The sequence below is a fragment of the Danio aesculapii genome, chromosome 8, assembly GCF_903798145.1.
Source record: "Danio aesculapii chromosome 8, fDanAes4.1, whole genome shotgun sequence".
NCBI lineage: Eukaryota > Metazoa > Chordata > Actinopteri > Cypriniformes > Danionidae > Danio > Danio aesculapii.
The window spans coordinates 34,628,983-34,640,916 of record NC_079442.1 but is presented as its reverse complement, the minus strand read 5'-3'; the positions used below and the strand labels follow the sequence as shown (position 1 = coordinate 34,640,916).

Sequence of the window (11,934 nt, the reverse complement as noted above, 5' to 3'; positions counted from 1 at the left end):
CTTGAGTTTTGAGAGAGCGACGAGGGGTCTTATGGGAAATCGAGTTTTTTCATCAGTGAGCTTCGCGGTATTCAGACTGACGTGGACTACATATACCATGGATGTTGAATCACACGCTAAACGTGTACTTCCGAGATTATTGAAAAGATAAGTGTTGACAATTTATATATTTCTTTGCAGTTTTACGTTTTTGCTTGCCAAGTATTTTATCTATAAATTGGCAAGTTGTTTATTCATAAATTCTATGTTGTTGAAAGCCATGCCTAATGTTTCTCGCTTTCAAAAAGATGTTAGGATCTGTTTTAACCCCTTCAGATTATGTTTTAAGTTTATGAAAAATGCAAAAGTATGTTTTCACAGTTCTTGAGGCTCCTATAAATGAGACCAAATTATAATTTAAAATAATTCAACGACCTATTTTTGTCCATTTCAGTGGACATTAGGTCAGAGAAGTTTTACTTCCCGAAACATAGATGATTGCTGGTATAATCTTGAAATTTTCTATTTAAAATCACAAACATTAAGATTGTAAAATTTTTACTTAAATTATGAGGTTTTTGTTGTATACTGTAGATTGCATCTTGTTTATAACAAACTTTATCTTCATCTTCCTCATCACTCCACATAATGTCCATTTTTCCATCTGCTATGCTCAAAATCGTCAAGATCTGTATATTCTGCAAATGAAATTGTTTCAGCAATGAATTAGTACATCGATATAGTTTGTTTTATGTATATAAAATAGTTTAGTCAGCATCACAGGAGATTTCATTTCAGTAACAGATCTTGAATCCATCCTAATGGACAGACGAATTTGAAAACAAATCCTGATCTAAAGCTTGCAATGTTATAATTTTTTTACTTTAATTAGGGAGTGCAATCCCTCTTTTTTTACATACAATCTATGAATGATTGGCAAACATATCGAGAGATCTGAATAAAATGTCTGTGTCTAGAGTGAAGCGATGCCCTGCTCGCCTGCTGCTTTTCAGTGTAGTGGATTTACTAAGCCTTACTGCCATTTGATTGGATGACAATCGTCCACTCTCATGGACTGCAGGCTTTAAATTAAATTAAATGCTCAGGAACCACAAAAAACATGGGCTGACATGTGATGTCCATTGTTAAGGGCACAGGATTGGAAGGGGTTAAAACTTTTTTGTCTGTCTCTTGTCTGTCAGCACATAGGTAAGTACACATTAAAAAAATTGATGTGTAATGATAGTCCAATGTCACACTGTGATTTGATGCTTTGGGCAACAAAAAGCTCCTAAAACTTTTTGTTTGCTCTAACTTTGGGTTTCATTAAAAATGCAAGTGCTAATTTTAAAATTCTTATATACACTATCTGCTTTAGACCATTTCAATGTGGTGATGTCATTGGCCCATGAACATTTCCTGCTTGTTGTCAAACTATTTCACAACTGTAACAAAAGACAATTTAATCATTCCTTCACTTCAAAACAGCTATCACAACATTATTTATCAATATGTGGACCTTTTTGAATTCTCGGAAGCTATAGAAATTAAAAATGTAAAACCAGGAAGGACCATTGCTATTGTTTACATCCATAAAAATGGTCTATAATAAGTATGATTGTGCTAGCATTGTGAAGTCAATAAAATAAAGGAATACATGGGGAAACGTAATTGAGCAAATTTTTATAATTATTATATTATTTTCATAATGCTGGACCAGGTCGTATCCTGAGCAGATGTAGTGGTCATGGAGGAGTGGAGAGCATGAGACTGATTCCTGAAAAAACCCAGTGACAGACGAGTCTCCGCATTGATCCCGTGGGCCAGCCTGAACACCTACTGAGGAGCTGCTCACACCTGCAGCCTTCTCCATGATGGAAGACCAGTGTTCTTCCAGCCTCTGGCGCCTAAACTGCAGCTCTGCACAAGAAGTTTGGCCAGAGGAGAAATGGTCTTGCCCAACTGAGCTTGCTTTCTCTCAAGGTTTTTTCCTTCACTTTCGTCAATTGGTGAAGTTTGTTCCTTACCACTTACTTGGTTTGGGACTTGAGGAGCTGTGCATCGATGGATTTGTGTTTGGACTTTCAGCAGTGAAAATTAAACCACACTGAACTGAACTAAACTGAACTTCAACTCTGACAACTGGACTGACACAGTTTTAATTCACTGTAATCTTCTTAAGCTGCTTTGACACAATCGACATTGTAAAAGCGCTATAGAAATAAACATGAATTGAACGGAATATTTGCATGGTTGCTAAAAGAATGTGTTCTAGAAAAGAAATAAATATATTTGTAGTTGAATGTTTTTATTTGCCATTCATTCATTCATTCATTCATTCATTCATTCATGCATGGCATTGTGTGAACCCTTGGTTTTTACCCCAAATTCTATATTAATTTGTTTAATTTAATTTAATTTAAAGGGGGAAGTCTTAAACTTTTAAAAATTCAAGTGCTGAGCATTTAATAAAAATGTGGAATCTAGAGAAGTGTCAGGGTAATAGAAATATTATTAAGTAAGTGTACGTAAAATAAACTTGAATTCTTTATGCACAACAATTTGGCCAAACAAACAAAACACAGTAGCCTTTGTTGTGCCTTTTTTATTTTTCCACTAACTGTATCACAGATAAAAATCTGGCTGGATCTCCCGTCTACATTTACAGAGTCTGCGCATGCGCGCGCACCACGACCGGACGTGTTGTGCGTCTCTATAGTAACACCTGTTACATGGTTCTTTGAAGGCGAGGATCAGCCGAGGATTAGAGCTGCTCTCTACTGTACAGGTATAGCGCATAGAGACCCGCTCTCTGATATATAGATATAAATAAAGAGAGAGAGAGAGAGAGAGAGAGCGGATAATGAATTGACATACCTACATTATTTTTTTTGCACTCAGCGCAAGGCAACACCATACAGAAGTTCTGAAGGTAAGAGTATACATTTTGAGGCGCAGGAAAATAACCTAACTCGAAAAGCAAACGAGGAGTAGGTCAATTCTATTATAAACATAGAAGACCACCAGGGTTATGTCGACATATTTACACTACACTGCATGTTAAAATGAAATAACAGACCATTTTGGAATTGTTAATTTCTTTGGATTTAAAATTTAAAGTTGTATGTATGTAAAATGGGATGTTATGTGTATGAGCAAAACGTAATATTTGTTTTGATCTGCAAACTAATGGTTATATATTTTTTCTAAATGTAAAATAATAAATGTTTGAGCATGATAAATAGAATAGGTCAAAATACCAAAGGATGCCATGCTTTCAAAATATATTCATTGTAAAACAACACAATATCAATGTCAGAAGTGTTACGAAAACAAGATTTAATGGAGTAACCCTGGTATTCATCCACAGTAACAGAAAACATTTTTTATTTGGACAAATTTTAATTTTCTGTACAATAAAATGCCCCAAATTACAATATTTTTATGTGGAGTTATTTCTATTGGGATAATAGAATTGTACTATAACAGAGATAATATGACAGATTTTTTTGCATTTTAGTTTCTTCAGCACATTAAATCAAACTAACTTCTTGGCAACTTGCTAAAATAAGTAGATGTATATTTTCTTAATTTTTTGTTTGATTTTATTATGGATCTGTTTCCATGTCTACACACCTTTTCTGACAATTCAAAAGACTCCAAACCCTAATCTAATGAACTTTATGTAATACATAAATCTCTTTATATTCCCGTTCCACCTCAACAAACCAACAAACATATTTATGTCCCCTATGTGATGCTTAGATATCATATTAATCTCGATATGATGATGTAACTAAGTTAAATTGAGAAATAATAATGATCAAATTTGTCAATAAAATCATTAATGAATAATTATAATTTCAAATAATTCTAAATATAAATGTATATCAGAAAATTAGTTTAAGATTTAAGACTATGCAGATATTTGGTTTAGAATAATCTCATGATCTTTCTCCTGTGTTTTAGCAAGGATCCTTCCATGGGGAGAAACTGAGGACAGAATGAGTGTTTCTGCAGTTAAAAACACTGTGGATGAGTATGAGGATGACTTTGAGAAAGATCTGGACTGGCTTATCAGCGAGGAGAGCAAGAGCGAGGAACAGGTGAGCTAGTGAACACACAATGTTGGCAGAAACAGCTTCATATCTCGAAGACAGTGTGTGTGGTATTGCATTACACAGACGCCGTACCTGTGTGTGCGTGAAATCCACCCCGCTGACACAGATCCATACACACTTTCACTCACCCAGAGAACTATGTCTCATTGCGTTGCATTATTCAGCACATACACTCTATGTATCTGATTCAGCCTTCAGAGAACACACTCTCCTTAGAGGAATAGTTCAGCCAATTTATTTACCATTTACTCATCCTCAAGTGTTGTTTCCAAACCTGTTTGAGTTTCTTTCCTCTGTTGAAAACACAAGACTATATTTTGAAGAATGCTGGAAACTGGTAGCCATAGTAGAAAGAAAATACAATGGAAGTCTACTGGCTTTCTACATTCTTCAAAATATCTTTGTGTTCAACAGAAGAAAGAAACTCAAACAGGTTTTGAACAAGCGAAGAGAGAGTAACTCATGAATTAAATCCACTTTGTGGCATATTTTTTTTGCATGACTTTTCTTATTCTGCCCTTCTCATACATTATTTTCTTCAACAAAGGATGATGATGACATTGAAGCTCAGATAGACAAAGAACTGGAAGAAGATGATTTTAAAGAAGTCCTGAACCACCACAAAGAAATGGATGATGAGGAAGGGGGTGAAAGGTGGCCGACACCTATGGAGCCATTAGAGGGTATGGTGGATCCTGACAGGGATGAGCTTATAACATCTCCACACTTACAAAGTGACGATGAAGACCTTGAAGAAGAAAAGAAATATATTTTGGATAAAATTCAAGAGGCTAACAAGCAACTCCAGGACCAGGATCCTCCAGACCATATGCGACGCAGACGGCTGCAGTTTAAAGACACTCTGGTTGACCTGGTGGTTCCTGCTCATGAGTTTGATGCTCAAGAAAGCAACAGCGCCTCCTTTGGAGACTTAGAGGAAGAGCAAGAGGTGTCTGGACAAATGCAGAAACTGAAGATCTCGCAAAGAGAAGAGAACCAGAACAAGGACGGTCCTGAGGATGAGCACAATGGGGGAGGAAAGGAAGGACGGGTTTTGGTCGAAAAAGATGGAAAGTTTGATCTGGTGAGTCTAAAGGAAGTGGAAAGTCAAGGGTTGCTTCCTCCCTTGCCAGTTTCTCACAGCGACAATCAGCGAGCACCTTTACGACAAACTGAATCTGGTCAGCATCTCAATAAGAGTCCAGTGTCCTCGCCGAGGCAAAATTTGACCTCACCTTTTCCCCCTGGTAATGAATCTCTGTACGTCCCCAAGCCTCCACCGAAGCACAGAAATAGACCCAGTTCTGCTAGGCCGTCCCAAAGAGGAGCATGGGTTCAGGGCACCAAGCGAAGGGTCCAGTCTGCAAATGGAGCTCCTTCACATGCCACTTTTACCCTGTCGCCACAGCAGAAAGAATTACTGGCCAAACTTCAGCAGCGCAGGGAGAGGCAAGCCAAAGAGGTGAACATAAAAAATATTTCAGTTGTCCAGAAATTAAAATGTACAAAAGGTACACATTTGCTTAATAAGCTGTTCATTTACTCACTATCTGGTCGTTTGTGACTCAGATGTAGGTGACTTTTTTTTCAGTAGAACATTAAAGTCATCGTTTACTATTTCTTTCTTCTGTCAACAGGGTGTTAAAATCAACTGGGTCTTAAAATGTCTTAAATTTCAAAACCAAAATTTTAGGCTTTAAAAACTTTGTGTTGTAGGTCTTTTAATTTTAAACAGGTCTTAATTTTCCTCTGTCCAAGTTAAGCTACCAAATTGGTACGACATCCATCCAATCACCAGCAATCCATCTTAATAAAGTCAGGGATAGAAAACTAAAAACAATTACACAGTTCCTCGTGATAATAACAGAAATGCATTAGGTTGAATAGAAGTTTCATTGAATCAATTTGGACCAAAAGCCAACAAATATATATTTTTGATTATTTATGTAATTGCCTCCACAATAAATTGACTTTTAATATTGTTAAACGTGTCATTAAAAAAAATATTATGTTGAGAATAGTGTATACTGTACAACTAGAGTTTTCTTGTTTTGACACATTAAAGTTTGTTTCTAAGAAATAATTACATTAGAATTTGTTTTTGTGGCAAGCAAAAAAAAATTCCATTTGCCCAACCGGGCCATTAGAAATAATCATTAGTGTTTAGCCCTGTAAAAGTCTAAAATTTCATTCATAATGGTTTTAAAAAGTCTTAAATTTGAAACCTGCAGAAACCCTGGGTGAACACGAAGATATTTTGAAGAATGTTGGGGAAAAACAGCTATTTACTTCCATAATATTTTTGTTTCTACTATGGATGTAAATGGCTGCTTTTTCCCAACATTCTTTAGAATATCTTGTTTATTGTTCTACAGAAGAAATCCATAAGTTTAGAACCAATTGAGTATGAGTAAATGGGAAATTTCCATTTTTTCATTGATTTTTATTGATCTCTTTAAAGATGATTTTTTTAGCTCAAACTGTGATCTTATTCATAAGATACAAGTTAACGTAAAAAAAACATACAGGCAAAACAAAATGAATAGCCATGGCTCCTGATAATATGTTTAGATCTGTGCTCTGCAAGAAATTAAACATTATTTGCAGCATTATAACCTTTAATCTACAACCTTAGCAAACAGTGTCTTCATGACATTCCTGACACATAATCAAATATATCAAATGAATGTTTGAATCTTCTGAGCTAACATTTAGACCATAAATTTAATCTTACTATTCATATAGATCAGAATATCCAGGATAAGCACAAGTACCAGTTTATTGTGCAATACAACACACACGTCCTCCCTCTCCATTGTAAACACACAGCATCAGTTCATGAGTGTTCATGTACACTTGCAAACATTATTATGTTGCAAGAAGCTAATAACAAGGCCTTAGTGTATCTTCAGGAGGCATGGGTATTTTTTTATTTAAGGTGTATATGTTTTTTGGACTTTCAAAGTTGCAATAACCATTGATTTGTATTTAATGAATAAGACAGAACCTCAGTTTCAGCTAAAAATCTTCTCTAAAGTTGATTTACATTTTGGTCTGAGGATTAACAATAGATTTTCTGAATTTTCTCCCTGCGTCCTTTGGTTTTCTTTCAGGATGAGATGAAGAAAAGGGAAGAGGAGGAGCAGAAGCGTCAGGAGAACGAAATCGCCTTCCAGTCGTGGCTCATGAGGAAGAGGGAGCAGCTGCAGGAGGACAGGAGAGTCCACAAAGCCCAGGAAATGGAGAGAATGAGCTGCAGGGTATGTCCACAAGGAGGAGCCCTGTATCCATTAGAATTGATGTTCGACTGGAGTTTGCAATCATTTAGTTGCCAAGAATAGCCAAATTAAATCATCTGCCTAAAGCTTTATACTTTCATTATTTTAATTTCTTTCTGATTTGTTTGATTTAATTATAATTAGGGACAAGATAGACAGTATATCGATATAGGTCATATGATAGCTAATAGGTTTTCCATATAATGGCTTAACAATCATCATATTATTACAATTTTAAATCGAATTTATTCCTGTGATTAAAAGCTGAAATTTCAACCTTAATAATACTCTTTTTTTTTTGGTCACATGATCCATTAGAAATCATTTATATATGCTGATTTGGTGTTCAAGCAGACAGTTATTTTAGAACTTTTATGAACCCATTTAAGAGTCCATTGATTTATCTTTTATAATCGCTGGCTTGATGCCATCAATAAGACTGTCACTATAATTGCTGCTGTTGTTCTGGCAGAGGGACTGTGGCGACCCTGAGGAGGCTTTTAAAATTTGGCTCCAGAAGAAACAAGAACAGCAGTTCAAAGACAAACAGCTAGAAGAGATGAAGAGACTGGAAAAAGACAGCGGCTTTTGCCTGCATAGCCGAGAGGAGAGCGAGAAGGCTTTCAGACAGTGAGTTCAAACCATATACAGTATATAGAACAATTTTTTTCATCTACCTTCCAATTTTAAGATTTGGGATTTTTGACTTTCGTAAACCATTTTTTTTTCAATTGTAATGTAAAGAAATTATCCAAAATACACTTCTAAACGTTTCTTTTATCACACTTTATCAATTTATGTCTGTAGATTTCATATACGACATATTTTAAAGGCTGTTTTCACAAAATGAGTTTTGTCTCCTGCTCTGAGCCACAAATATACATTTCAGCAGCACTTGCACAGACTAGATGTTACAGTTTTATTCATATCTGTATTCTCTTTTTTTACAGAGCTATATATTTATACATTCATTTTCTGACTGTTCAAAGTAATTACTGAAATGTGATAAAAATAGACCCCTGAAATCCCATCTGTATACACCTTTGACTCTAAGATGTTCATTCATTTATTCATTTTCTTTTTGGCTTAGTCTCTTTATTACTTTGGGGTCGCCACAGCGGAATGAACCGCCAACTTATCCAGCATATGTAATGTGTATTTATATAGCGCATTTATTGTGTATGGGCATACACCCAAAGCGCTTTACAATCATGAGAGGGGGGTCTCTCCATTCCACCACCAGTGTGCAACATCCACTTGGATGATATTACGCAGCGGATGCCCTTCCAGCTGCAACCCATCACTGGGAAACATCCATACACACTCATATAAAACAAATAAATAAAACAACAATTTCAAATGTTGCATCATCCAACGTTTGGGCTTGAAAAATATTTGGGCTATTTTTGGCCTTGAAAAGTATGCAAATTAGTGCATATTTAATAAAATAATGCCCCATTTGCATATTTACATATTAAATTTACATTGCAAAAGTAATGTCTGCAACCCTTAATGGGATAGTTCACCAAAAAAGGAAAAATCTGTAGTCATTTAGGCCCAATCCCAATTCTAATTTTTTTTTACCCCTTCCCATTCCCCTTGGCCATTGAAACCGAGTGTGAAGTGGAAGGGCTTCAATTTACCCCTAAGAAATGGGACACCACTACAACACCTGCACATGTCATCCTATGTCATTGCAATCTCTTACTTCATATGAGATCGATGATGGCGACTGCTGTAGTTATTCCAGTTGGGTTATTTTTTGTAAATAACTTCAGGAAATCACAGAAGGCAACAATATCATGTTATCATTATGATATGATGTGGCAATAAGCTCATAACTGTACTGTCCCAGCACACACACAATGTCATAAGACATTAATATTAGATTAGATTTAGGTCTCCAGCGTCTAAGGACAATGTTATTTTGATGTCCAATAACGATGTGAAATGACGTTGATATTTTGTTGATTTTAGGTTGTGTTAGTAAGTGACCAAAATACAACGTCAAGCCAACATCTTAAACCAACGTCATATTGACGTCAAATACTGACATTTATTTGTCAGGTATGGCAACCAAAATCCAATCTCTGATAGACATCATATTGGTAACGTCCACACAACGTCAAGCTGTAACATCATAAGACGTCAATATTTTGTTGTTTTTAGGTTGCATTGGAAAGTAACCAAAATGCAACAAATGCAACTTTGGCCTGACGTTGAGTTCTGACATCAACCCGATTTTCTTTTCCAACCAAAATGCAACATCCCACGACATTGGGGTACAACGTCAATCTGACATCATGTTAACGTCCTGTGCCCGCTGAGGTGTAATTACACAGTGGTCATATTCATCTATGTAAACACACGAAAGCAACATTAACATTGTACCAGACACTGTGAAAAGGTCATTCCTTCCTAGCCACTAGACTTTTCTGACAGGGTTTTCGAATGTCATCGAGTGTCAGATGTGAAAGTATGTTATGGGATTACTATTCACAATATTTTATTATGGATTATAGATAACCAAATTTAGTGTTTTTTTTTCTTTGTTTTTTTAATAACCATGACGGTAAAACACGAACGCCGTTATGACTGTATTAAAACATCTGCTTGTTTGTTGTAAAAATTCGTAGTAATGACAAAAAATACTCATTTGTGTATCTCCTGACTTCCGTGTGCAGCCATTTTGTCGTTGTACTGTACTGTAGATGGGAAATTTTCTCACCCCTTGGTTTCAAGTGTGGTCCTGAAAAATCTCAGTTTCAACGGGTATCTAGTCTTTACCCTTAGCCCTACGCCTACAGGCTAAAGAGAATTGGGACACCCCTACCCCTTTATGTGAACATGCAAAACAAGGGGAAGGGGTAAGGGAAAGGGCTAAGGGATAGAATTGGCATTGGGCCTTTTTCTTCCTTTACTTGTTTCAAACTGGTTTGACTTTCTCTTCTTAGTTGAACACAGAAGAAAATATTTCGAAGAAAGCTGGAAACCTTTAACCACTGCCTTATTATTTGTTTTTTCCTCCTCTGGAAGTCAATGGTTACAGGTTTCTAGCTTTCTTCGATATCTATTCTCTTTTGTGTTCCACAGAAGAAAGAAACTCATAAAGGTTTACAGCCACCTGATGGTGAGTAAATAGAGAGTAAATGTTCTTGCTTTTGGGTGAACTATATCCCTTCAATGCATTTTATCAATTGGGTTGGTGTCGTGGTGATAACTATTAGTGCATTTTCCCCCTTCACCTGCAGTGTCTATCCTTAAAACCAACGTGAAGCACCTTCTCTTGCTCTTTTGCGCAACAGGTGGTTGAGACGGAAGCGTTCAGAGAAAAGAGCAGAACATCAGTTGGCTCGAGAGCGCTCCCGCAGGCTCATGCTGGAGGAGAGAAGAGCAAGACGAATGCATGACCTCCTCTGCACCGTCAATGAGATCAAACCCTTCCGATTCAGCGACCCATACCGCTACTGATCACCCCAAAACACACGTGAACAATGTTATAACCTGAAGCTCCTCCAGTTCAGCCATCACCACCATGCTTCAGGAATCTCTCATTCATCCATATCTGTGGTTAGTTACCGCTCTATTGAACTCGTGAGTTCTGTTGTCTCGTCCCCCTTGATACAGAGGATGAAAGAGCATGTGGTTGGGAAACACAACAAGGAGCTCTCTTTTATTCATTTTTCCATTCAGCCGTTTTTAATATACAGAGATCAAACAGGTGCTTGAGTGGATGTTCCTGTTCCAGCGGCTTTAGGCACTTAAAATAATTGCTACTCCAGGATGATTTAATGGAGTTTTGCGTAAAAATGCTGAATCATCAGATATTGTCATTTTGTGTTTAGCTGGCTATCTTCTAGATTTGCCACTTATCTGCTGGCACAGCTACACAGAAGAAACCATATTAATGCAGCAGTTTGGTGATCTATACAGTATGTGGGAAGTTGCACTGAAATACTTTTGGAACAGTAAAATGTTTTATTCCCTAAAACTATTTTAAACAGCATATAATTATACCCCCATATTAATTATAGCTGAACTATAATTAATTTTTATTATTTTTAAAATATACTTGATATCTACTGGATGATTGATGCTATGGATGATGTGTTTAAAATGGTGAAAGCATGAAAAGAAAATCATGACCAACCACTGTTCTTATACCTTGCCTTATACATTCATATGGATTGACATTGATATCTGAATGTTGATGAAAATGTCTGTTATTCATAATATTTGTGCCACAGGCATTGTATATTGTTGGTCCTTGTCTAATGTTCATCATCCTGTTTATTTTCTTATTTTGATATTGTAGAAATCAGGATATCAAAAATGGTTTTGCACATAATCGTTGATTTCACAATCCCCCTCAAAATAATTAAAAAGAAAGTATTTGAATTTTATCTTATGTGTTTCCATATGACTGATATTTCCGTGATAATTGAAACTTTTATCATTATACAGATATTATTGTGATATTGACATTAGCCACAAAAAATCAATTACTTCTTTACACTAAACAGCTCTAATAAGCTTAGGGTATTACTCATCTCATC

The 11,934-nt window shown here is 36.1% G+C and overlaps 1 protein-coding gene across 1 annotated transcript; it reads left to right on the top strand.

The window, feature by feature from the left end:
• Window positions 1-3,969: 3,969 nt before the first annotated feature.
• On the top strand, window positions 3,970-11,375 carry ccdc181 (coiled-coil domain containing 181). Its single transcript, XM_056464402.1, has 5 exons — window positions 3,970-4,085; window positions 4,648-5,562; window positions 7,214-7,360; window positions 7,851-8,008; window positions 10,684-11,375. The coding sequence occupies exons 1-5, from the start codon at window positions 3,984-3,986 to the stop codon at window positions 10,847-10,849; spliced, it is 1,488 nt and encodes a 495-aa protein (XP_056320377.1). The 5' UTR covers window positions 3,970-3,983; the 3' UTR covers window positions 10,850-11,375.
• Window positions 11,376-11,934: the final 559 nt, after the last annotated feature.

Coding starts and splice junctions, on each gene's coding strand:
- ccdc181 (XM_056464402.1), top strand. CDS start 3,984: ATGAGTGTTTCTGCAGTTAAAAACACTGTGGATGAGTATGAGGATGAC. Junction 4,086..4,647: donor AGAGCAAGAGCGAGGAACAG/GTGAGCTAGTGA, acceptor TCTTCAACAAAG/GATGATGATGACATTGAAGC. Junction 7,361..7,850: donor TGGAGAGAATGAGCTGCAGG/GTATGTCCACAA, acceptor TTGTTCTGGCAG/AGGGACTGTGGCGACCCTGA.